This window comes from Geotrypetes seraphini, chromosome 13 (genome assembly GCF_902459505.1).
Source record: "Geotrypetes seraphini chromosome 13, aGeoSer1.1, whole genome shotgun sequence".
Classification (NCBI taxonomy): Eukaryota; Metazoa; Chordata; class Amphibia; order Gymnophiona; family Dermophiidae; genus Geotrypetes; species Geotrypetes seraphini.
This window is the reverse complement of record NC_047096.1, coordinates 10,325,363-10,352,147: the sequence shown is the minus strand read 5'-3', so window position 1 is coordinate 10,352,147 and position 26,785 is coordinate 10,325,363. Positions and strand designations below refer to the sequence as shown.

Below are 26,785 nucleotides of genomic sequence, written 5' to 3'. Positions count from 1 at the left end.
TGAAGGGTTAGAAGGAAAGGTTTGCCTTTTTGCTGATGATACCAAGATTTGTAACAGAGTAGACAACGAGGGAGTGGAAAACATGAAAAAGGATCTGCAAAAGTTAGAGGAATGGTCTAATGCCTGGCAACTAAAATTCAATGCAAAGAAATGCAGAGTAATGCATTTGGGGATTAATAATTGGAAGGAGCCATATATGCTGGGAGGTGAGAGGCTGAAATGCACGGATAGGGAAAGGACCTTGGAGTGATAGTGAGCGAAGATCTAAAGGCAAAAAAACAGTGCAACAAGGCAGTGTCTACTGCCAGAAGGATGCTGGGCTGTATAAAGAGAGGCATAACCAGAACAACGAAGGTGTTGATGCCCATGTACAAGTCATTGGTGAGGCCTCATTTGGAGTATTGTGTTCAATTTTGGAGACCGTACCTTTCGAAGGACACAAAAAGGCTTGAAGCGGTCCAGAGGAGGGCGATGAAAATGATAGGAGGTTTGTGCCAAAAGACGTATGAGGAGAGTCTGGAAGCCCTGAATATGTATACCTTAGAGGAAAGGAGGGACAGGGGAGATATGATTCAGATGTTCAAATAGTTGAAAGGTATTAACGTAACATAGAAACATAGAAATAGACGGCAGATAAGGGCCACGGCCCATCAAGTCTGCCCACCCTACTATCTCTCCCCTCCCTTTACCCTGTGAATAGATCCCATGTGTCAATCCCATTTGGCTTTAAAATCAGGCACGCTACTAGCCTCAATCACCTGCAGTGGAAGACTATTCCAGCGATCAACCACCCTTTCAGTGAAAAATAATTTTCTGGTGTCACCTCGTAGTTTTCCGCCTCTGATTTTCCACGGATGCCCTCTTGTTGTCGCGGGACCCCTGAAAAAGAAGATATCTTCCTCAGTCTCGATGCGGCCCGTGAGATACTTGAACGTCTCGATCATATCCCCCCTCTCCCTGCGCTCCTCGAGCGAGTACAGATGCAATTTGTCCAGCCGTTCCTCGTACGGGAGATCCTTAAGTCAAGAGACCATCCGGGTGGCCATTCTCTGAACCGACTCCAGTCTCAGTACATCCTTGCGATAATGCGGCCTCCAGAACTGCACACAGTACTCCAGATGGGGTCTCACCATGGACCTGTACAATGGCATGATGACTTCCGGTTTACGGCTGACGAAACCCCTGCGTATGCAACCCATGATTTGTCTAGCCTTGGATGAAGCCTGCTCCACTTGATTGGCAGCCTTCATGTCCTCACCGACGATCACCCCCAAGTCTCGTTCTGCTACCATTCTTGCTAGGATCTCGCCATTAAGGGTATAGATCTTTTCCAGAGAAAGGAAAATGGTAAATCTAGAGGATATAATTTGAGGTTGAGGGGTGGTAGACTCAAGAGCAATGTAAGGAAATAATTCTTTACGGAGAAGGTGGTGGATGCCTGGAATGCGCTCCCGAGAGAGGTGGTGGAGATGAAAACAGTAACGGAGTTTTAAAAAACATGGGATGAACACAGAGGATCTAGAATCAGAAAATAATAGTAAATATTGAAGAACTAAGGCCAGTACTGGGCAGACTATGTCTGTATATGGCCGTTTGGTGGAGGATGGGCTAGGGAGGGCTTCAATAGTTGGGAGGGTGTAGACGGACTAGAGTGAGCTTTGACGGAGAATTCAGTAGTTGGAACCTAAGAACAGTACCGGACAGAGCTTTGGATTCTTGCCCAGAAATAGCTAAGAAGAAGAAGAAAACCCTCCAACAAATTTTTAGATTGAATCAGGTTGGGCAGACTAGATGGACCATTCGGGTCTTTATCTGCTGTCATCTACTATGTTCTAGAATGCCATCTACTATGTTCTAGAATGTTGCCCGAGTAAGACCTGGGCTTCAGTGTCTCTCTCTTATATTTTAAAGTTTTTAGTTCTATTTAGTTTTATTTTGTTGGTTTCTACTTTATTTTGTTCCTTTCATCTGCCTTATTCATAGTTTTACAGGTTCTGTACTTTTTTCTTTTAATTTTCACTCAGGTGAGTCAGAAAACATCTTTGATAGGAGGAGTTTGACAGTTATAGAATCACAGCATAACTGTCTACTAATCTAAAGGCCTCGAACAGTTCATTTTCAGCAGAGGCCCTTCCTACCTGCGTGTGGTGATTGGAGATCGCTACGGGGAGATCGTTGCTGGAGGCGGGACCAGTGGAGGCAGGGTGGATCGCTGCTGGTTGTTGCCTATGATGGAGCGGCGTCTGCTCGCTCATTGGGGATGAACTGGTGGTATTTCCGGATCCATGGAGTGGGACCGTGCCGTGGACTCCTCCTCCTTTTTGTCCGATGGAGGCAGAGTGCTGTATTCTTTGGGAGCTGCCCATGAGTATCTGCCGCCCACCGAGAGCAGTGCGGCCCGGCGCTGGATTGTTCTATCTCTGTGCATCTTCTGCCTGGAAGTGATGAGTCGGGGCTGCAACAGCTGGAAAGCCCGAGCTGATATCTGTCCCATCTGGACTTTTGCCGTTGGGATTATTTAAAATATGCTGAGGCAACAGAGCTGCTTCAGGAAATTGGACTTCTGCCAGACTTATATGATTTTGTTTTTCAATTTTTTTCTTCCAGTTTATGAATTATTTTAAATTTTATTCCATTGTTTTTACCCCTATTGTTTTTATTTTATTAACTGAATTCTATTGTTTAACAGTTCCTCCCTTCTATTCCTTTTTACATATTCCTTTAATTCATTTAGATATCATTTACATAGATGGTGCTCCTATCTGTAAAGTTATGAAATATTCTACATGCGTCTCTCCTCTCCACTCCTTCCTGCCCTCCATAGTCCTCCCTACCCTCTTCTCACCCCTTCCTCTGTAATGTCACCTAGAGCTTGTATAGGTATGTGCGATGCACAAATGGAAGAAATAAATAAATGTTACTATGTTACCTTAGCGTAAGCAGAAACTGTGCATGACTTCTTAGACTTGAGAAGAGTGTCAATAACCACATCAGAATAACCTTTGTGTTCTAAGGCTGTGCACTCAAGAGCCATGCCATAAGAGCAAAATGACTCAGGTCCTCCATGCAGACTGGACCCTGTGTAAGCAGGTCTGGATGGGCGTTCAGCCAAGGCCACAACCCTTGCGAGGATGCATCAAAAATCTGCGTACCATGGTCTGTGAGTCCAATCTGGAGCTACCAGAATGATGTGGCCTGGAAGGACCGTGATCCATCGAATGACTTGGCCTATCATAAGCCAGAGAGGAAAGACATACAGGAAAATCTCCAGAGGCCATGGCTGCACTAAAGTACCAAGATCATTGCTTCTGGGCTCAGATTTTCAAGTGAAGGAAAGATCCATTTTCTCGTTCTTTGCGGTGGCCATGAGGTCAAAATGGGGCAGTCCCAGCACCGCACTATGGTTCGGAACACTGTTGTGGACAGGTCTCTCTTGCCCGGACCCAGAATCTGTCTGTTGAGAAAGTTGGTTTGAACATTGTCTATTCCCACCACGTGCACTGCTGATAGTGCTTGGAGGTTATATTCCACTCATAGAAAAAAAAAAAGGTGGGCTTCCTGAGCAGAGGGGTGCTCTTGATCCCTCCTTGGTGACTGACATAGGCTACTGCCATCGTATTGTCAGAGAAGACCCTGACCACTTGACCCTCCAGAGTCAGCTGAATGGTTCTCAGCTCCAATTGGTTGATTGACCATTTCCTCTGAGAGGGTGACCAACACCCCTGGATGGGACAATGATTGCAGTGGGCTCCGCTGCCCCGAAGACTGGCATCTATCATCACCATGATCCAGGAGGCAATCTGCAGTGGAATACCCCTGCAGACCGACTATAGGAGAAGCCACTAATCCATGTTGGCCCGAGCCTCCAGAGTCCAGGGAAGATAGGTCTGTAAAGTACCATGTGCGGAGCCCAGCGAAAGAGTAAGGCATGCTGGAGAGGATGTATGTGTACCCACAACCAAGGAACCACATCCAACATGGCAGCCATGAACCCCAGGACCTCAAGATAGTCCCATGCCGAAGGATTTGGCAGCTCCAAAAGGGAAGAAATCTGGGTGCACAGTTTCTGTCTGTATGCCTCTGGAAGATAGATATAGCCCTCAGCCATGTTGAAGAGAACTCCCAGATATTCCAGCGACTGCATGGACATCAGATTGCTTTTTCTGTAGTTCACGATCCAGCCCAGGCCCTCCAGCACCTGGATCAACTGATCTACCATGTGCTGACCCTTGGCCAATGAAGGAGCTCTGTTCAGTCAGTGATCCAAGTAAGGGTGTGTCTGTAGATCCATTTTTTGCAAGTAAGCTGATATGACCACTATCATCTTGGTGAAGGTACGGGGAGCCATTGCCAACCCAAAGGGCAGAGCCGAGAATGGGTAATGCTGTTCCAGTACATGCAACCGTAAGAATCTGTGGTGGGCTGGAAATATAGGAATGTGCAAGTAAGCTTCCGTGAGATCCAGAGAGGCAAGGAACTCTCCCGGTGCCATCGCTACAATAACCGATCGCACTGTCTCCATGTGAAAGCATGGAACCTTGAGAACTACATCCACATGCTGAAGATCCAGAATAGGCCTCCAATCTTCAAAACCTTTCTTTGGCATGATATGTAGGGTATCTGCCTGAGTCCAAGAGTTCAGGCAGCACCGGTTCTATAGCTTGAATATCTAGCAAGCATTGAAAAGTGGCTTGAATCTTGAGCACTTTGTCTGGCTGACCCTTGGGAGAGTCCACAAATCAGTCCATCAGAGGCCGGGCAAATTCCAGCTTGTAGCCTGACCAAATAATGTCCAAGACCCACTGGTTGGATGAAATGCGAAACCAGGCAGACAGGAACGCTGAGAGTCCGCCCCCTATCTGTAGAGGGGCATCCCTCAGCCTGGCATCATTACGCCTTTTTGGCAAAGGGTGCAGGATGGGAGGCAGAAGACTGGGACTTGCCTGTAGCTGATAATCAAAAGAAAAACATCCAGATCACTTCATATAATATATCCAACCCACAATGAGTAAGGCATGAATAAGGATGATTTGCCTGTAGCTGGCATACCTGGGCCGGGAACCCTGGGAAAATCTATGTGAAGTGGCACTTGCATATGGGTGGGATCATCCAAAGCCATGAAAATTAGAAGTGACCAGACCCTCTAGAGGTACTGGGTCTAATATTAGGCAGAGTCTTAGGGGAGATGGTCCACCACAGAATTCATGAGGCGTCCAGGCTCTTGCCAAACAATAAGAACATAAGCAATGCCTCTGCTGGGTCAGACCTGAGGTCCATCGTGTCCAGCAGTCTGCTCATGCGGCGGCCCAATAGGTCCAGGACCTGTGCAGTAATCCTCTATCTATACCCCTCTATCCCCTTTTCCAGCAGGAAATTGTCCAATCCTTTCTTGAACTCCAGCACCATACTCTGCCCTATTACGCTCTCTGTAAGCGCATTCCAGGTGTCCACCACACGTTGGGTAAAGAAGAACTTCCTAGCATTTGTTTTGAATCTGTCCCCTTTCAACTTTTCTGAATGCCCTCTTGTTCTTTTATTATTTGAAAGTTTGTCCCTTAAAGGGAAGTTTGACCAAAGTAGCCTTGGAAGTAGAATCACCAGCCCATTGTCTGATCCAGAGCATCCTGCGGTCAGAAATGGAGTATGCCAAAACCTTTGCCAAAGCACGCATAAGGTCATACAATGACCCAGCCAAAAGAAGTTGAGGAGGAGGATCCACAGCCTCACTCTCTTGTGTGCGCAGTCGAGAGAGACAGGCACCAGACAAAGGATACCACTGAAGCAGCCTTTGCATCAAAAAGTCTCCGGAGGACCACATCCTCACAGCGGTCCCGCGTATCTTTAAGCATTACATCACCTTCACTGGGTACAGAGGTGCAATTAGTCACCTGCACAACCAAAGAATCCACCCTAAGCTGACCTAGAAACTGCTGGCACTCCTGTGCTAGAGGTAACAAGTGAGACATGGCTCTCGCTTAAGAGCACCTTCTGGAGAGTCATACTGCTCTGAGATAGGGACGCTCATATCAGGATGCCAGGGGAAGATAGAAGACTGAGCGCACACCACAAAGCCAGGAAGTGGATGGAGCTGGCTGAGTGACTAAATTCAACTCCTGCAAAGACTCCAAAATAAAATCTGGTAAAGCCGCAGACTTAAATAAACACAGAACCATGGGATCATCTCCAGGTTCCAAAACCCTAGAGTAGGGATAGGCAATTCCAGTCCTTGAGAGCCACAGGCAGGTCAGGTTTTCAGGATATCCACAATAAATATGCATGAGATAGATTTGCATCTCAAGGAGGCAGTGCATGCAAATCCATCTTATACATATTCATTGTGGATATCCTGAAAACCTGACCTGCCTGTGGTTTTCGAGAACTAGAATTGCCTACTCCTGCCCTAGAGAGATCTGCAGATCCAACACACAGTCCCTGATGCCCATCCCGGGAAGATATGCGCCTGTAAATAAGGGGTCAGCAAGCTGGTCATCATCAGGATCCCCCATATCAGATTCAGGCAGTGCAAGAACAGCGGCTGACTGAAATGAGGACATAGAAATAACACCACTGAGAGACGCATCTGAGGTAGAATGGGACTGCGCAGGGGAAGAATGCTAGCTTTGAAACTCATTCCACATGTTTCATAAATTCAGAGAAAGCCTCCAGCTCCTGGGGCGTAGAGTCACCCTTTGATGACTTAACTTTGTTTTTCTTAGGCCCTGAAAATAAAGAAGGCCATCCTTATTATACATTCTGGTGGAATTCATTATGTCATATTTATAAGAAGGAAAGAACAATTGCTTTGCAGAAAGGGAGCTATAATAATTTTATAAAGATCTGGGGGCCATTGGCAAATTATTGCAACGAGTAGACATCATTTTTTCCACTGACAATATATTTGAACATTGGGGGAGGGGTGCCGGTATAAAATTTTTTTTTAAGTTAAAGATTAATAAGTAAACAAGATTACACTATTTATATGTTACTTTTGATTGAAGTAAGGAGGGGGGAGGGTGGGAGGGGGATTAATTTATGTATTTACAATGATAATTGATGGATTCTTAAGTGTTCTGTACATGTTTTAAATGATGTCATATTTTCCACTTGTTGAATAAAGAATTAAAAAAAAAAAAAGAAGGCCATCCCATCAGGCTATCTGAGCATTTGGTCATCTGCTTCAACATGGGAGAGACTAAGCTGGATGCTGACATTTCTCCTGGCTGCACCATGTGGTATGTGGTGAAAGGATGATCTTGAAGAGCTAATTTGTGCAATCCTGGCAAGAATTCACATTATGAGAGTCCAAGGACTGCATCCCAAGTTTTGAGACAAAAACTGCAGTTTTGGAGAAGCATGGAGCTTTAGAAAAAAAGATTGCTAAAAATCCAAGATGGCCACCACTAAGTAATTTGCAATGTTTGGGTTTTTTTTACATTAAACAAACTACAAAAATGGTGATTTCAGGATTTTTCAGATGGGGGAACATGCAGAAACCCTCAAAATTTCAAATTTCAGATCTCCCCTGATTGACCTCACAAGCTGTTACAGCCTTTACTCACTGTGACCTGTAGTTCACAATCCAGTTACAATAGTTGGAATCAGAAAAACACTGCCTCATGCTGGGAATGCCTCTGCAATGCTGATCTTCGGGCTGCCAGTCAGACCCTATGCTTGACTGTACCTCCACCCCTGCAGACCAACAGACATGTTCATGGGCAGGCAGAGGTGAGAAGCTGCAGCCGGCAACCTGCAAGACTCTGCCAAGATTCCAACGGATGCCAAACAGCCTACGCTCGAACCTTCGTTCAGCAGAAGGAGAAAGATGAGGATGGCCCTGAGCTCCTGTAAAGCAAATGCAGGCTGGCTGAAAGGTACCACCAGAGATTGGCCTGTCAGCTGCAGACCGAAAGTCTGTGATCTCAATGCACCGAAACTCTGAAAAAGGGACAAAAAACACACTGAATAAAATAATAAAATGTGGAGAGCAGAACAAACACACTCTTACTGGCATGCGTGCAGAAGGGAAAAACTGTAGGTGGAGCTAAGGAGCCCAATGAAGTACAGTAGAGGCACAAAGAAAAACTTTGGAGTGGATTACTTCTGCAGATGACATGCAGCTATGGGAACACTTATCCATCTGTCTAGAATGTTTCACCTATTGCACTGGAACAACTCTTACTGCCATAGAAAGCTTTTGAGCATCGGGGCCTAAGAGATTACAGAACAGTTCTGAGTTTCTTTAGTATGAACAAAAAAACAAGTCATACCTTTTCTTCAACTTTTTCAAATTGCTCCTTAAGAGCCATAAGTTCCTTTTTGAGACAACAGAGCTCAATTTCCTGAAAAGAGTTTTAGACAAAAAAAAAAAATCACCATCAAACAGAAAAGTTACTGACTGCAAATCAAGAATGCATACAATGCAAATCAATTACACTTACCAGTAAGACCCTCAGTTGCTAAAATTTTTCTGTAAAAATCTAGATTCCATATATGCTAAAAACATATTTCTTTGAAATGAAATAGAAAATTTGGGGGTCAATATTCAGCAAGCAGTGATCAGCATCTTTTTAAATGCTGACAACTGCCAGCTGAATTAAATTCAGATATTCAGTGCCAGTTCCTATCCGGGAACCAGCAATAAACATCTGGGTCTGGCGTGGTTGCTGGGAGTTACCTAGGTACTGCCACTATTCAATACCCAGATACCTTTTAACTTCAGAAAAGTCTTTTTCCTTTTTTGCTGTTCCAGGTTAACTGGGAAGCTATCTAGGTACTGCCACTGAATATTGGTAGTGGCTGGTAATTCCCAGCTCTGTTCTGACTTTGCTGGCACCATCTGCGTAAATCCCACTGAAAATCAGGGTGGGATCCAGTAAACAGAAGTTGTAGGAGTCAGTGGCATAGCAAGGGTGGAAGGCACCCAGGGCAGTGATGTCCCCACTCCTTTCTTGCCCTCCCCCTGTACTTTTTTAACTTCCCTGGCATGAACAGCATCTCCAACTTACTGCCTGCGCCAGCTTTGGCTTTTCCTCTGATGTCACTTCCTGGTTGCGGGACCAAGAAGTGACATTAGAGGGAGAGCCGAGACAGCGCAAGCAGCAGGTTGTAGCTGCTGCTCACGCCAGCGAATAGCAAGAAGGCATGCGTGTGGCGGGGAGGGTGGGAAGGAGTGGAGAGGGGGAGAGGTTGCAGGCACCCATACTAAGACAGCTTCCAGGGCAGTCCATCCCCACCCTTCTTACTAAGCAACTGGTAAGAGCTGCTCCTTCCTAGATAACTCTTTTTGGAAATCAACTTCTTTATTACCTATTTCATTTCCCTTCATTTCTGAAAGAAAAATTACCAAAGGGTTCAATATTTTTGTTGACTGCTGCCAGTTTTATCCTTGGCAATTCAATTATGGTCCAGTATATGGAGCCAGCAAAAACAATCTGTGATATTCAGCACTTAACTAGCTTTGGCAAACCACATAAAAGATAAGGCTGACTTTTATGCAGTCCTAGGGTTACCACATTTGTGAAAGCAAAAAAGAGGACATGTGACCCAGACCCACCCAAGTCCTGCCCCACCCCCATCTTTCACTCATTTCCTTAGCCCCCTCCTTTCCATCCTCTGTACCCTTTTAGCCTTTTTAGTGCATCTCTCTCTTCCCCTTTAACTCCCCCTCCCCCTTCCCTCTCCTTCAATACCCCCCCCCCCCCCGCAGGTGCTTTTCTTTCTCTCTCTCTCCTTCTAACCCCCCTCTCCCCTGCGAGTGCTTCTCTCTCTCTCTCTCTCTCTCCTTTCAACCCCCACCTCCTGCAGGTGCTTCTCTCTCTCCTTCTAACCTCCCCTCTTCCGCTGGTGCTACTCTCTCTCCTTCCAACCCCCCCCCCCCCCTCTCCTGCAGGTGCTTCTTTCTCTTTCTTTCTAACACTCTCTCTCTTCTCATCTCCTCTCCCGCAGGTGTTTTCTCTCAACATCCCCCAGCAGGCTCTGGTGGCATGGCCTCTTTCTCTCTCTGCAGCCCCCCCCCCCCCCACCTCAGAGTAAGGTATGGCTCTCACCTGTCTTCCAATACCTCCTCCGGGCTGAAATCCTCAGGCCACTGGCAGTGTCAGCGAGGTGAGCTTGCTGCCATTGGCTTGCCCTGGAAACCTTCTCTCTATTGTGACTTCCTGTTCCTGTGTAGGAATCAGAGAAAAGGCTTCTGGGGCAGGCCAAAGACATAGGCTCACCTGGCTGACGCTGCTGGTGGCCTGAAGACTCCAGCATAAGAGGAGGTAGGTGGGAGACAGGGGAAAACCATAACCAACTCTGGCGTGGGGGCTGGAAAGAGAGAGAGAGGTCAAAACTTGGACAAACTCCCCCCAGTTCAGTAAACAGTCCGGACAGCCTTCTAAAAAGAGGACATGTCCGGGTAAATCTGGATGTATGGTAACCCTATCCATACATCGCTAGTGCATGCTTTTTGAAATATAATCTAGGAAGTTCAAAATAATAAAATATAAAAGGGACCTTTCTATATCATTTTTGTGCATGTTATAATGAAAATCTTAAAAACCATACACACCTTTCTTATATAGACTGCCCTTACTGGAGTTTTTATGAGGGGCCGCTGAAAAGTTCTCAGCCCAACTAAGAAAGAATGATGTGGAACCATGAAACTTACAATTTATTCCACACTTTTCTTGACACTTTTTTATTTTTTCAAATTTCTATCCCATCCTCCCAGAAGCTCAGAACGGGTTACAATGGAACATTCAGAAAGTAAATTTAAGGACATAGATTGGTTACAAACAAAGGAGCACATAGAAGGAAAATTATAGAGAAGCAGTTTTAGCAAAAGAGGAAGGCCATCAGTGAGTTCAGTGATCTGATCTATGTAGGCAACTAGTTCCATAGTTGAGGAAGAAAATGGCTGTAGGAGCATTTGCATGCAGTTTCCATCTGGAGAGCTCTTCCTGGGGGGATGCTGAGCCATCTATCTTGTTTCAGAGCGGAGAGAATGGTTGGGGTGTACAGATGCAGCTTGGATGCTATGAAGGTGAGGGTTTTGTGGGTCCAGTACAAAAAGGACTAAAGACTCAGTAAAACTTGCCTTATGTTTTAGCTATTTATATTGACATGTTTTTATAATTTATATGTTCTCAATAAATTGATTGTCCTTGAGGCTGATGTGTGGTGTCCCTTCCCAACTCTTTTTGTCTTGTCTGGAATCTTTTATGAGGCATTACAAGGGCCTTGAAGGCACAGCGCTTGCTGACAGGTAGCCAGTGGGCTGTGTGTGATGGGGTCCCAGAAGTTAAGGTTGTATAGGAGGTGGATTGCTGAGTTCTGCCATCCTAGAGAGCACATAGGCAGTGCCTGATTAAAGGGTAAGCCTAGTAGGCACATGCCTCGGGACCAAAAATATCAGGGGGCCCCAAGGCCGGCGTTAGGGTTGGAACAAACAGGGCAGGGGGCCCCCGACTGCCTAGTGAGGTTAGCTTCCCTCCCTTCCATTCCCTCGCTGCCCTCTTGCCCACTGCCTGCAAAGCTCAATCCCTCCTGCTTTGCTGTCTGCTTTCCGTAATGCAAGCCTTAGGCCCCGCCCTGGTGCATCATGTAGTATACGGGGAGGAGCCTAAAGCCCTGATTGGCTCAGGCGCCTCGGGCTTCTCCCTTGGGAAGGGCCTGAGACATCTGAGCCAATCAGGGACTTCCTTATGGAGGAGCCTAAGGAAGTCCCCGATTGGCTCAGGCTCCTCCCTCCTCCCTGGCAGAAGCCCTGACAGCAGTGACAGGAGACTGCTTCTCCTGTCACTACTGTAAGGGCTCTGCACCAACTCAATCGCTCACCTCTGTGCAAATCATTTGCATGCAAACTTGATAGTGAATCAGTCGCTGTTTGAAAATTGGCCAGAGAATCGGCCACAGCGATTGAGTCGCTATCTTTAGTGAATCTGGGCCTAAGTGTAGTGTTAGTGTGCACAATCATGTTAGCAGGCATTAACTTCTAAAGACGCCCATTATATTCTAGGGGTATCTTTAGTGGTTAGTGCACGCTAACGCACGTAACACCCTTTCATGAACCCTTCCCCTTAATGTTTTACTTACTTGAGGACTTACTTGAGGGCTTTGTTCACCCTTCTCCAACATTCCTAGTTTAAAAGCCCTCTTCAGTAGGTTAGCCAGTCTGCTGCAGAAGACTGCCTCTTTTTTGATAGATTGACTACACTTTAGACTTAGGAGGGTCTATTCCTTCTGGGGTACATTTTGCCAGGTATTTTTTTATTACATACAACAAAAAGAGAACTCTTATATTTAGTAAACTTCTTAAAGGAGAAAGCATGGAATACCATGGAGTATTTGTATAATAATATAAATATTACCAAAGATACTTTTGTAGAAATTGTCTCTTGCTCCTTTGTCTTATGAAGTCCTAACTCTGCATCTTTTTCTTCAACCATTTTATCATATTGATGCTACATGAAATTCACATAAAAAGGTTTCATTTTAAATTGCTTAGATTCATATTTTTATTTTGCATGTATGTATCACAATATAATATGAGGATGGTTTGAAAAGTTTGGTAAAAAAGCAAGTTAAATAACTCAATCGAGAGCTACACACTTAATCCAGTGAATTAAAATAACTTACAAAAAACTGGAAACTCGTTAGATTAAGGGCTCCTTTTACAAAGCCGCGCTAGCGGTTTAACATGCGTAATAGTGCGCGCTAAACCGCCGGCTGTGCTAGCCACTACCGCCTCCTCCTGAACAGCCGGTAGTTTTTCATCCAGCGCGGGGGTTAGAGTGTGATGAAAAGTCACGTGCATTAAACCCGCTAGCACGACTTTGGAAAAGTGTGTAGCCATTGATGGAGACTACGTTTTTTTAACTTGCTTTTTTAACCAAACTTTCAAACTCTTGTATTTAAAAGACAACAACTACTATTTGATTCTTACAGAAAATTATTTGGATGACAAGAATACTACAGATTTATTTTAACACATTGAAGTCAATTTTTGAGGCCCTATATTTTAGGCTGCATTATGGCAATAAAATATGTTATCTATACACACATTAATTGGATTCATTGTGCATTATTTGCCAATTACATAGCTTAACGCTAGATTTTTAAAATACAATCCCCCCTTTTACAAAAGCGTAGCGCGTTTTTTAGCGCCGGTCATGGTGGTAATAGTTCCGACGCTCATAGAATTCCTATAAGCTTACAAGCTGTTTTCTGCCACAGTCAGCGTTAAAAACCACACGACGCTTTTGTAAAAGGGGGGGAATGTGAGTTACATGACTAGTGGAAGTCATGTGGCCTAGAAGAACCATTATGTGCCTGGCAGAGATGGACTGAAGCAGTTGCTGACACAAACGTATTAAAGCCTGAAGGCGATCTGCAGGAAGAAACGCTCTCATGAGAATGGTGTCTAGGACTGCCCCAATAAACTGCAGACGTTGAGTCGGAATGAGAAACTATAAACTTCTACTTATTTGCTTATCCAAAAATTAATGGGTGTAGATATAAGACCTTCTTAGATAGGGCCCACGTCAACAAGAGGGCATCCGTTGAAAATCAGGGGGGGGGGGAATTTCATGGTGACACCAGAAAATATTTCTTCACCGAAAGGGTGGTTGATCGCTGGAATAATCTTCCACTACAGGTAATTGAGGCCAGCAGTATGCCAGATTTTAAGAAAAAATGGGATAGGCATGTGGGATCTCTTCATGGAAGAAGTTAGGGGGTGGGTCATCAGAGTGGGCAGACTAGGTGGGCCGTGGCCCTTTTCTGCCGTCATTTTCAATGTTTCTATGACCCTAGCATTTCAAGCTGGTAGGCAACAATCTTGGTTAGGTAAATGTATTCAGTAAGCTATGTTATCCTATTGCTGTTTTCGGAAATTAAGACCACTTTTTCGATAAGTTTATTACTTAATGAGAGCTTTATTATTGAAATTCTATTTTACAAATATTTGTATTTTTTACTGTATTATTGTATTTTGCCGATTGTCCAGCTCTTTTTAGTGTAAACCGCCTAGAACTTTTGGTTATGGCAGTATAAAAGAATAAAATTATTAGTAGTAGTAGTATCTGAAGAAAATAAATGGTCTGAGATGTTGTTTGGACTACTTCCCGAGATGAAACAGCCTTGATCAACCAGTCGTCCAGATAAGAGAAGACTTGGAGGCTGTGGGAACGGAGAGATGTGGCCACTACAATCAGGCACTTTGTGGAGACTCTGGGAGAAGATGCCAGGCCAAAGGGAAGGACCTTGTACTGGTAATGACATTGATTGATCTCGAAACGGAGGTACTTCCTGAAAGTCAGATGAATTGGAATATGTGTGTAGGCTTCCTTGAGATCCAGAGAGCATAGCCAGTCGTTCTGATTGAGGAGAGGGTAAAGCAAGACAAGAGATAGCATCCTGAATTTCTCCTTGACTAAAAATTTGTTGAGAGCTCTGAGATCCAGGATGGGTCTCAGTCCTCCATCTTCTTGGGGACTAAGAAGTAACGGGAGTAAAATCCCTGGGCCTGCTGATTGAGGGGAACTTCCTCGATGGCATTCAGCAGGAGAAGGGATTGAACCTCCTGTAGAAGAAGGAAGGACTGTGCAGGATCCAAAACAGACTCTCTTGGAGGATGGTCTGATGGCAGTCTGTGAAAATTGAGAGTGTAACCCTGATGAATGATGGTGAGGACCCAGAGTTCTGATGTTATGAGCTCCCAGCGAGCTATGAAAAATTGAAGATGGCTTCAGATGGGCTGAGGAAAATGTTGACGTTGGCTATGCTCTGAAGAAACAAGTCAAAAAGGCTGGGTAGATTTTGGGGGGGCAACTTATTTTTGCTGTTGTTGACGTGGTTGCTGTTGTTGTTGCCACTGTCTCCTGGGTTGAGACTGGGCTGGAGTTGCAGGTTTTGCAGCATACCTTCACTGATATGAAGAGGCTGGTCTGAAGGGGCGAGAAGATGGAGGCTTCTTTTTGAGCTTTACCAGAGTGTCCCACCTGGTCACATGAGCAGACAACTTCTGGGTAGCCGTGTCCATGGAGGCACCCAAAAGCTCATCCCCCAGACAAGGTGCATTGGCCAACCTGTCCTGATTATTGACATCCAGTTCAGATACTAGAAGCCAGGCCAGACGTCGCATGGCTACTGACATTGCCGTAGCACATGAGGAAAGTTCAAAGGTATCATAGATGGAATGAACCATGTACTTTCTTAGTTGGAGCAGGTCAGAGATGAAATGCTGAAAAGCAGGGAGCTTACATTCATGCAGATAGTTTAGGAATATAGCAACCTGCTTGACCAAATGCTTCATATAGAAGGAAAAATGAAAAGTGTAGTTGCTGGACCGGCTGGCCAACATAGCATTCTGGTACAGTCTTTTGCCAAACCGGTCCATAGCTTGGACCTCTCTGCCAGGGGGTACAGAGGCATACACACTAGCCCATGAAGATTTCTTTAATGTTGATTCCACCAGAAGAGATTCATAGGAGAGCTGTGGAGCTACAGGAATGGTAAAAGGTGTCTCCAGGTTCTTATAAAAAGTTTCCCGCAAAATATAGTGGAAAGGAAGTTTCAGAAGGTCCTTGGGTGATTGATCATAATCCAAGACATCTAAAAATTCTTTAGATTTTTTAGAGTCAGCTTCAAGGGAATAGCTAAGATTTCAGGCATTAGCCTGAAGAATCTGGATAAAGATGATTTCTCAAACACAACAGGAGCATCTTAAGAAGAGTGGTGAAAAGACTCATCTTCTGAAGAACCCTACTCTTCAGATAAATTGGGGTCTTGCTCAGAATCTCCCCAGAGATTCGAATCCCGAGCTGTTCTGGGTCAGTGTCAAGTACTCAGTGTCAAAGGCTTTACATGCTTTAACTTCTTCATAGCCTTCTCTGACCGCACCAACACTGTCTCAGGTGATTTCTGAGCTGAGGATGATCGGCGTCAGCGGCTCATCGGCGTCAGCTCCTTCATGAGACGTGATGGTACTGATGGAGACTCCTGTGAGGGTGCTACCGGTGTCGAGGGCTCAGACCTGACTGGCACCAGAGGAGTCGGTGTTGACATGGGCAGAGTCGGCATCAGCAATTGGAACTGCTCCCTTAATTCCTCTTGCAGCAATTCCTTAATCTGCTGCTTAAAAGTAAGCACCAATATTGCTGGCTTTCTTGCCGGTACCGTCGGTGCAGCTCTGCACTCCGATGATGAGGAGACCGATGTCGAGACACTCACCGATATCGGAGCAGAGCGCTTTTTGAGTCTTCAAGGTCAGAAGGACTTGACTCCCTGCTACTTTGACCTCAAACCCAGAGGAGGTGGGGGAAGGCTTTTTAGCTGGCTTACCTACTGATGTGAGCGACACTGCAGATGGCTCCTGCGATGTCGAGAGTTGTGGTGTCAATTTTGATGGCGCCGCAAATGCTGAGACCGGTGTCACATCTCCTTCCATGGCCGCGCCGAAAAGTAGTTTCTGCTGAACGATGCAATTTTTAAGGGTCCTCTTCTGCAGGGAAGAACAACGAGAGCAAGTCTCTGGATGGTGCTCAGGCCCCAAGCACTGGAGGAAATAGAAATGGGCTGAGCACAGCATCCACACTTTTAAAAAACCCGTCTGTGGCTGGGACATTGATGGAAAAACAGCCTCGGCTAAATCAAATCCCGATGCCAAGGTGGACGAACAGGCCCCGCCGGGTCGAACCCACGAAAGGGAAAAGACGAAAATTTTTACTCTTTTTTTTTTTTTTAACAAAAATAATAAAAGGAATAGAAAACAAAAGAAAGCTGACTGAAAAGTCAGAAATCCATGAGAGCGGGAAGACAGCGAACGAAAAAATTTCAACAGCCGTTGAAAGATGAGTCTTCTTAGCTCTGCGGAAACTAAGAAACTGAAGGACTGCGTGCCCTACATCATGTGGGAAGGCACCCGCGCATGCGCAGTTCGGGCTATCGCAAACTTTCTAAAGTATTAAAGTGGTGATGCACTTTTAAAGTGGTCGTACCGAGGCTCACCCATGTGTGAGAATATGCTGCCTGCTTTTCTTGGGATAATAGGTTCTTACCTGCTATTTTTCTTTCTGTTAGCCTGTAGACTGGTATAGTCCTTACGAATAGGTTATATACCTCACTGCTACCAGCAGGTGGAGACTGAGAACAAACTTGTATATCAGGATAGCTTCCCCTCTTGCAATCCAGTCTGCTGAATAGCCAAGCAGAACCTAGGAAAGACTTCAACTGAAAATAGTAAAATACACTCCGAACAGGAGTGTAAAAACAACAAACACTGGTAAACAACTGTTGGACCATGTGTGGCACTAAACCCTAGTACAGAAAATATCCCCACAGCTCACCAGCTAAGCCATAGCTGCTGTTCTTAATTCTCCCTGACTCTAGAAAAATTCTAGAACCCGCAGAAAAAACAAAATCTGCACACGAGCAAAACAAAAATCCACAATCACCACACAAAGTGGGGGACTATACCAGTCTACAGGCTAAGAGAAAGAAAACAAGCAGGTAAGAACCTAATTTCGCCTTCTGTAGCACCTAGTAGACAGGTATAGTCCTTACAAATGGGACATACCAAAGCAGTACTCATTAAGGATGGGACCCCCGAAGGGCCGACACCAGAACTTGTTCACTGAATACCGCGCCCCGATGCACTTGAACATCCACAAAGGAATGCAGAGAAGACCATACTGCAGCCTTGCAAATATCCACTAGAGGCACTAGAGAAGCCCAAGAAGCTGCCTGACCCCGAGTGGAATGAGCCTTGAGAAACTCTGGAACAGACTTTTGCTTCAGAAGATAAGCGGAAACAATAGTCTCCTTAATCCAGCGCAATAGAAGCCTTAGAAGCGCCATCCCCCTTATAAGGACCTGCGAGAAGGACAAAGAGATGATCTGATTTCCTGATCTCCTGGGTCCTCTGCACATAAGAGCGAAGGACTTGACTGACATCCAACTTGCGCAACTGTCTCTGCTTGGAAGAGCCCTCCCGGCTACTCAACACCAGGAGAACCACAGCCTGACTGACATGAAAAGGAGAAACTACCTTTGACAGAAAAGAAGGAACAGGCCTCAAGACAACCCGCTCCCTAGAAAACTCCAAGAAGGGAGCCCCACAAGAGAAAGCCTGCAGCTCAGAAACATGTCTAGCTGAAGTAATGGCCACCAAGAAGACTGCTTTAAGAGTAAGGGCCTTCAAAGAGCAGTCGCCCAACGGTTCAAAAGGTGGGCGCACTAGAACAGACAGAACCAGATTCAGATCCCAAGATGCTTACCTGGGCATTCAGAAGAAAGATCTTCCCCAAGGAGGTGTCGAACAGGACTCCTAGATACTCCAGGTGCTGAGATGCAGACAATCGGTTCTTGGAAAGGTTAACTACCCATCCCAGCGACTGCTGAAACTCCACCACCCGAACCATGACCCGGGTGCTCTCCTGGAATGACTTTGCATGAATCAACCAGGTAGGGATGAACTAGAATGCCCTCTTTTCGCAATGTCACCACGATGACCACCAACACTTTGGTGAACATCCACGGAGCCGTAGCCAGACCAAAGGGAAGTGCACAGAACTGATAATGTTGCCCCAAGATCGCAAAGCACAGGAAGCGATGATGGGAGGCCCGAATAGGAATGTGCAAGTAGACCTCCATCAGATCTAGAGAGGTCAGAAACTCCCCCGGCTGAACCGCCAGAATCACAGACCGCCGATTTCCATGCAGAAGGAAGGCATGTGAAGAGCCCTGTCAACCACCTTCAAATCTAGGATGGGCCCTTCTTTCTTTGGCACCACAAAGTAAATTGAGTACCAACCTGTGATAGGCCAGAACTCTGTACAAGGGTTCAAGGAGGGTTTGGATAGGTTCCTGGAGGATAAGGGGATAGAGGGGTACAGATAGAACTTGAGGTAGGTTGTAGAGGAGTTCAGAAACCACTTCATAGGTCGTGGACCTGATGGGCCGCCACGGGTGCGGACCGCTGGGCGAGATGGACCTCTGGTCTGACCCAGTGGAGGCAACTTCTTATGTTCTTCTTATGTTCTTATGTTCTTCTTAACCTGTGCCTCACTCCTGCGGGGGGAACTGGAACCACCGCGTGGAGGTCCAACAATCTTTGAAGGGTCTGGCGAAAGGCCTGCTATTCCACTCCACCTGCGAGGGGGAAGCGAGAAAACAATTTGGCAAAGAACAGGCAAACTCCAGAGCATAGCCATCCCGAATCACCTCCAGAACCCACTGATCGGATGTGATGTCTGCCCATTTTGGAGAAAAATCTCACAGTCTGGTGCCCACCGGAACAAAGACGGGTGCCGGCAAGGAGTCATTTGGCAGGGCGGGCGGCAGGGGACCCGGCAAGGGCCTGCACCTGGCAGGCCCCACGAAAGGACTGCATGCGCTGAAAGAGCCTGCCTTTATAGAGCCCAGGAGACTGAAAGGAGGCAGCCTCTCTAACAGGGCCGAAGTAGCAGAAATCACACCCACGAGCAGCCTCACCTCGAGCCAGCAGCCTACGTCTATCCTCAAGCAAATGAGGCACTTTAGAATCAGTTAAGAGTCTGAACCAACTTGTCCAAGGACCCTTTAAAGGGAAATTTTGTCAACTTAGTTTTGGACTCCATATCCACCGACCAAGTGTGAAGCCATGAGGTACGGCATGCTGTCATTCCAAAAGCCAACGACTTGGCAGAAGCTTGCAAGAGGTCATACATGGCATCTGAAAGATAAGAAGCATCCAATTCAATCTTTGCCACTTTGCGCTTTAGCAATTCCCAATCCTCAGATATACTGTCAAGCACATGCTTGGCCTAGCAAAAACATGCCCGAGCCACTAGCCTGCCACACATTGCCGCCTGGACTGCCAGAACTGTAACATCAAAACTCTGTTTAAGGAGGGACTCCAACTTATGCTCTTCAGGGTCCTTCAAGGCCATACCACCCTCAACAGGCACGGTATGCCTCTTAGAGATGGCTGAGACCACAGTGTCCACTACAGGTGACTTTAGAGTATCTCTATCCCTTTTAGGAATGGGATACAGACGGGTAATAGAGCACGCAAAATAAAAAGGAGCTTCTGGCACCTGCCACTGTGCAAACATAATGTCCCAAATATCCTGATGCATAGGAAAAGATCAGGAATCAGATTGGATCTCCTTAAGCAAGGAGTCCACCGTACACGGGGGCTCTGACATGGTGTCTTCAAAGTGCAAAACTGAGGAGACCTGAAGAATTAACTCATGAAGCTCTTCCCACTGAAAAATGCGCACCAGACGCATCCTCACCAGCAGAGAGGTGCTCGAACCCCTCACTGGTGGAATCCGGCTTCCCAAGAGGATCCTGGAAATCTCCCCAAAGGTCCAGGTCCACATCAGTACCATCTTGCTCCTCTGGGCAAAAACCCTCATCCCAAGAAACCCTCGGGCGCTTAGATGAGAGAGGAGTAGAGGGGGACAAAACCGCCGCTGTATGGGGCCGCACCGGGGAAGACTTTGGGGGCTCCCCCCCCCCTCCCGAGTGGACATGGAACCTTCAGCTGCCAGCAAATAAGCTTTACATTGTGCCAATATAAATTCAGAGGGAAAAATCCCTGGTGGCTCCAAGGGACTCCCTGCCCTAGCAGGGGACCCTGCCATACCTTGCCCCTGTATTTCCAGAACAGGGGGAAGGTCACCTGAGGTAACAGAAATGAAGGAGGAAGTTCCTGCCAAAACTGGACCTGAAACCGCCAAAATCAGAGCTCCTGCGGCCTGTCATGTCTGAAAAGCCTGGGACTTTCCTGACGCTGAGGCCGAGGAACCAACCGACGCAAAAAGGGAATCCCCAGCCGCTCCGGCAGTAAAGGAATCCTTCGCGAGGTACATGCGGCAGGGTGCCCTGGCCGCTGGCAACCACTGCCAAGACTTTCCCACCATTCCGGCCTGCACAATGCTTGAACAGGCCGGCTGTGAGTACCTCACGTCTAGAGTACAATGAGTATTTTTTTCCCCTTAAAAGTATTCATTGTGCTGAAAAACACCCTAGCTGTAATAAAAGTGCCAGTTAGATGAGAAAAACAATACAAAAAGCAGTTTTAAAGGGAATTGAGCCCTTTAGACTGGCACACCTCAGCATTTTTTTTTTCCACTTAGTCAGAACAGACTCCACGGCTCTCAAAGCTGAAAGCCTGACCAACCAGGGGACCAGGCTGCTGGCTGAGGCACTTCTACAAAAATGTGGGGAGGTGGAGGAAGGTGGGGGAAAGGGACCCAGCATGAGACCTGCCGAGTTTAGCACCCCCAAGGTCGCACGGATCCTCAAACTGGACCCGTCCAAGCTCTATCTGGCACAAAAGGGGAACTCAGGAACCCAAAACAAAATTCCAACAGTACTAAGATAGGAGCCGAATTAGTCTTACCACCTGCTAAAGGAAACTGAGGAAGACTGGATTGCAAGAGGGGAAGCTATCCTGATATACAAGTTTGTTCTCAGTCTGTACCTGCTGGTAGCAGCAGTGGTGTACCAAGGGGGGGGGGGGCGATCCGCCCAAGTCCCTATCGCGCTCCCTTCCTCCTTACTGCTGCTGCTGAGTTGAATTAGCTCCCTTTCTCCCTCCCTGCCACTTACCTTCGTGGCTTACCCTTACCCCCAACAGGCCCGGTCCGACAAACCTCCCTGCCCTTTGGCCGGCGCTTCTTCAGCAGCCGGAGCGTTGTAGTTGCATATGGCTGCCGTAAAGGTCGTTTCTGACACAACCGGAAGTCGCATCAGAGACGAGTCCAGCTTCTTGTTGGTTCAATTTAGCCTTTGACTATGTATTTCTATTTTATTCCCCCTTTTACAAAACTGTGGAGCGTTTTTTAGCGCCAGCCGTGGTGGTAGCAGCTCTGATGCTCAGAATTCCATGAGCGTCAGAGCTGTTACCACCGTGGCTAAAATCCACACTACAGTTTTGTAAAAGGGGGAGGGGTTAGTTTGTGATGACATTCCATACTAGGCAAAGGTGTTTTCTGTGTTCTGTGTGTTCAAAAGACATGGTTTTCTGTTAGGATTGACGGTGTAGGATTGATCTGCACTAATCTGGCTTGTTTAGTTTTACAATGGGTGTATTGCTGTTGTACTGCTCACTGCAGTATGTAAGATGCTGCCTTTTCCTAGGTACTCATGTGTGACGTGTGGCTTGTTACTAAAAATCATGTTTTTCGTACAGATGGGGATACAGGCCCTGGGTGTCACATATGCTAGATACGCCACTGGATAGCAGTGAGGTATATAACCCATTCGTAAGGACTATACCAGTCTACAGAACTATTGATTAAATCAGTCTTGATTAAATTTTACATTAAAAACAAATTACAAGATTTACCCGAATTATGGTAGTTTTTTGGAGAGAAAGGCATGTTTTATGCTTGATTGATAAAAGTCTCTCCTGCTGCCAGCGGGAGTGTGTGTTTTGTTTGCTTTTTTTTACGGCGTTTTTTCTGCACATGTGCCCATCAGCGATGGGCTCATGCAAATGTAGGAAATCTTCGCTGCTGTCTTATTATTTGCATGCGTGATTTTTGTGTGTGTGCATGCATGATGCTATCTTATTATTTGCATGCTTGATTTTTAAAGAATGTCTCGGGTTTTTAGATTCGGTATCACTTTAACATGGGTTTAACTTTAGATTTGGTCGCTTTTTAATGCGGGTTTTTGAGAATCCTGGCCTAAGTGCAAACATTTATCACACTTTAGTATAAGGTCCCTCTGTTTACACAACTCAGCTTGTGTTCTGTCTGCTCATAAGAGCACCACACAATTTGCAAGTAGGATACTAATAACAATCTTTCCATTATCTTTATCTCATTATCCTTTTTGAATTGTTTTGATACCAAATAAAAGTGTTGTTCAACAGCTAACTAAAGAATAAATGTAAATTTTTTCTTTTGCTAAATATTACAAATTACATCACTTTCTAAATTTTTGTGATCTTTATTAAGAACTATCTACTGTATACCATCTCAAAATTAACTTTTACCTTATGCTTTTCCATAAGTGCCACCATTTCAGCAATTTTATGTTGACATCTTATATCTGTTTCTTTCTGCATTTTCTGTGCCTCATCAGCTATTACCTTCATCCTTTCAGCCTAATAGAAAGTAAAACTATTTACTCAAATTAATAAATATCAGTGTAATATTTTAATCAAACCATTAAAATAATAGCTGTAATTTCAATGCACTATGAGGTACTTCAAAAGGATAGATATACAACCTTTATCTATTAAAGGTTTTACTGCCCAGTCACTGCATCAAAAATTCTTGATAATTCCCCTGAAATGCCAAAATTGCTTACCCATAACAAGGAGTTCTTCATAGACAAGAAAAAAAAATCAGAAACATAAGTGTTTAAATCAGTTGAAGACACTGTTGGAATACTGTTACAGAAATTCGTAGAAAAAAATAAGGAGCCAACCAAGGACAGCATGGGACATGAGTATTTTGTTGTACCTTCTGACTTAAACAGTACAATTAATTCCTTTGGTACATTTCACTATAAAATAAATCCTATGTTTTCAGTAGATTCAAGCCACTTCGAGAAAAGTACAAGATGACTTCTCTGGGCACCTTAAAATTTGTGCTATCTAGATAGTAGTGCTGGTCACTGCTCTTCCCGGATATTTAGTAACAACCACTGCCTGGATACTGGCTCTGAATATCTGAATTTTCAAATTTTCACAGGAGGGAGCTATTAAGTTCTCCGAGATTGAAAAAGTTTAGGTGACATTGATGTGAATATAGGGAAGATGGGGAAATCTCTATACTGTAGAGACATTACAAGCTGCTACTTCTTTCTTTGTTCTCCTTGTTACATAATCAATTGGAAGCTATGGAAAATCAATTTCTCAATAGGAATTTGAGACTATTCAACTTCCCAGTGACTCATTGTTTGGCTCCTTTGGAATTGCTGAAAATATATCAGGTGCAATTTGATCCATTCCCCTCCTCCCCCCCCCCTTGTTGGTTTCCTTAGAACCCTTTAATACATAGTAAATATTCTCAACTGACAGTAAGTCAGCTTTGGGATATTGTAATATATCCTTCAAATATATTTTCAGCAATTCCAAATAAGCCAAACAATGAGTCACTGGGAAGTTCAATAGTCTCAAATTCCTACTGAGAAATCGATTTTCCATAGTTTCCAATTGATTATGTAACAAGGAGAACAAAGCAAGCATCAGCAGCTTGTAAGTTTCTATAGAGATTTCCCCATCTTCCCTATATTCACATCAATGTCACCTACACTTTTTTCAATCTCAGAGAACTTAATAGCTCCCTTCTGGGAAAATTGACACAATGAAGCAACAGTTCCTTCCATGGAACACTCAGTTCACCTTACATCTTGTAAAGTAACTGGCTTTTCTTGAGGCTCAATTTCTTCAGCAGTAATAGCAGTGACCATCTGAACTGGCTTGCGAAGAAGAACCCTCAAAAGAGGGTTTCCCTTACTCTTACTATCAATTAAGTCTCCCATCTGAGATAAAGATAAAAGAGGAGAAACGTGGTTACCTCGTGGTTACCTCCTCCAATATTTCCAGTTTGAGGTTGTACAGTCCTCTCAAAGGACGACAGGGAAGCAACAGTTGGGGAAGACCTACTGGAGTAGGTCATAAATGAAAATCCATGGGTTCTTTCACTGAACTTGAAGATGGTCCTGATAGTGATTTATTTTTCCTGTTCCTTCCCATGGGAAAAAAGGTTGATAGTTCCCTGCTCTTCTGGGCGCCGAAGGGGCTCAAAAGGGGCATACCCCTTTGGCCATGCTCTTTGGACATGCGACTGTGGGCCATGTACCACGGTCAGGGCTCACTCAAAAAGGCTCCCAAACCCTGAAGATGATGTCAGCATTGTGCCTGCAGTTTGCCTGCAGCAACGGCACTGGAGAAATGGTAAGTCCCCAAGTCTGTACATTTTTTATTCTAATCCAATTTTCATTCTGACAAAAAATGATATTTTGCATTCTAGTTCACAAGAATTGGCCTAAAACTTTCATTCTTATTATTTTCATTAACAAAAATATCTCTGAAATAACCTATTAATTATATGGTTCTCCATGAATAAACTTGAGTTATTACAGCAGGGGCATCCAACCATGGCCCTTGCCAGGTCAGGTTTTCAGGATTTCCCAAATGAATATGCATGAGATCTATTTGCATACAATGGAAGCAGTACATGTAATCAGATCTCATGGAATTCATTACCCTCAAATTTAAGTTTAGATCATCATTTACTAAGTTCCATGTACTTTTAAAAACCTATCTTTTTGAACAAGCATTTTCCTATTTATTTTTTGTAATTGTTTATTTAACATCAACAGGGCATACAACAATACATATCACAATCCAGAAACAAAGCAAAGATACATTCAGAACAAGGCAACCTCCATCAATCCGCAACTAAAAACAGCCAATACCTTGCAGACTGTGCCAGTAATTTGCCAGCCTGATTACCAGATTCAAAAAATTTTTGATGAAGCCTTTCTAGTTTAAATTTCATATCCTCATCTAGCAGCTTCCCCTAGGCAGACCATATCTCCTGGATGCGGAGCCAAACCTGTTCAACCCCTTGACCTCTTTTATGTTGCCCAACAAAATGCATCAAGGTTTTCCACAATGACTACTCCTCGTCCCTCCTCAATCTTTTCTTTTTTTTAATATTTTATTTATAAATTTTTCATTCTTACAATATTTTACTTGTACATAAAATTTCAAATAATACATGAAAAATATGTGATTACAAATAATTCAATTTGTCATATACAATATAACCCTCCCCTTTTTTCATTTCTTAAATCCATATAATATATAATCCCCTCCCCTCCCCTTTTTTTTAATATAACCCTTATTAATGTGCTATGAAATCTGATCATTGGAATAACGAGTCAATGGTTCCCAAATTTTCTTAAAATTATGAGTATTTCCCTGTTGTAATGCTATTATTTTTTCCATTTTGTATATATGACACTGAATTATTATTAGCTCAATCTTTTCTTATGAGACCTGATAGATATTAGTTCCCCTCTCAAAACCGCTTTAAGACTCTCCCAAATCATGGTGGGGGTAAACTCATTCACATTATTTTATTCCCAAAAATCCATAATGGACTGTTCATAGAAGGCCTATCTATTCAGGCTCCCCTTAAATTCAGCACCTTGCCCATTAAAATTGTCAACTCCTTAAAACTCTTAGGGGTCACATTCGATAGCAAATTTACTTATCATACGCACATTAGCACCATAGTTCAGTGCTGTTTTCACCGACTAAGAATGATCAGATCTCTTGCCAAACTGCTTGAGCCATCCTCTTTAGACACACTAATACACTCTCTGGTGATATCCTGTATCGACTACTGTAACGCCCTCTATAAAGGCATAAAAAAAAAGAATTAAGGCGCCTCCAAATCGTGCAAAACACTGCAATAAAAATAATATTTAATGATAAAAAATATGACTATGTTTCCCCTCTTTTGCGCAAAGCACATTGGATGCCAGTTGAACCCAGAATTAGTTATAAAATCCTTCTACTTAATTTCTCTTCTCCTTCTCCCTGTTTCTTACTCAAAAAAACAAAAAACACACAAAAAATAAACCCTTCTCTTTCCTCTGTTAAATCTTATTTCCTCTTCCTTTTCATAGGAATAAGAGTAAGACTTATATTAACTCTAATTAAATCCTGGTGCCTATGGCACAGGGTGACTAAAGTAGGGAAATCCTGTTATAAATCCTGTGTTTTAGGGTAGCCCCTGATTTGGTATAGAGCCTGCATTATGTTTAAAATCCTGTGTTTTGG

The 26,785-nt window shown here is 44.6% G+C and overlaps 1 protein-coding gene across 9 annotated transcripts in view; it reads right to left on the bottom strand.

The window, feature by feature from the left end:
• The window catches only part of SYCP1 (synaptonemal complex protein 1), a 327,903-nt gene that overhangs the window by 59,235 nt on the left and 241,883 nt on the right, over nt 1-26,785 (bottom strand). For 7 of the 9 annotated variants that reach the window (XM_033919065.1, XM_033919067.1, XM_033919066.1 and 4 more), the window contains 3 exons: nt 22,976-23,086; nt 12,354-12,446; nt 8,268-8,339 (listed from right to left, as the gene is read on the bottom strand). In XM_033919065.1, the coding sequence (XP_033774956.1) occupies nt 8,268-8,339; nt 12,354-12,446; nt 22,976-23,086 (276 nt within the window). The remainder of the gene's footprint in view (nt 1-8,267; nt 8,340-12,353; nt 12,447-22,975; nt 23,087-26,785) is intronic. The other 2 variants (XM_033919068.1, XM_033919072.1) reach the window with 2 other exon arrangements.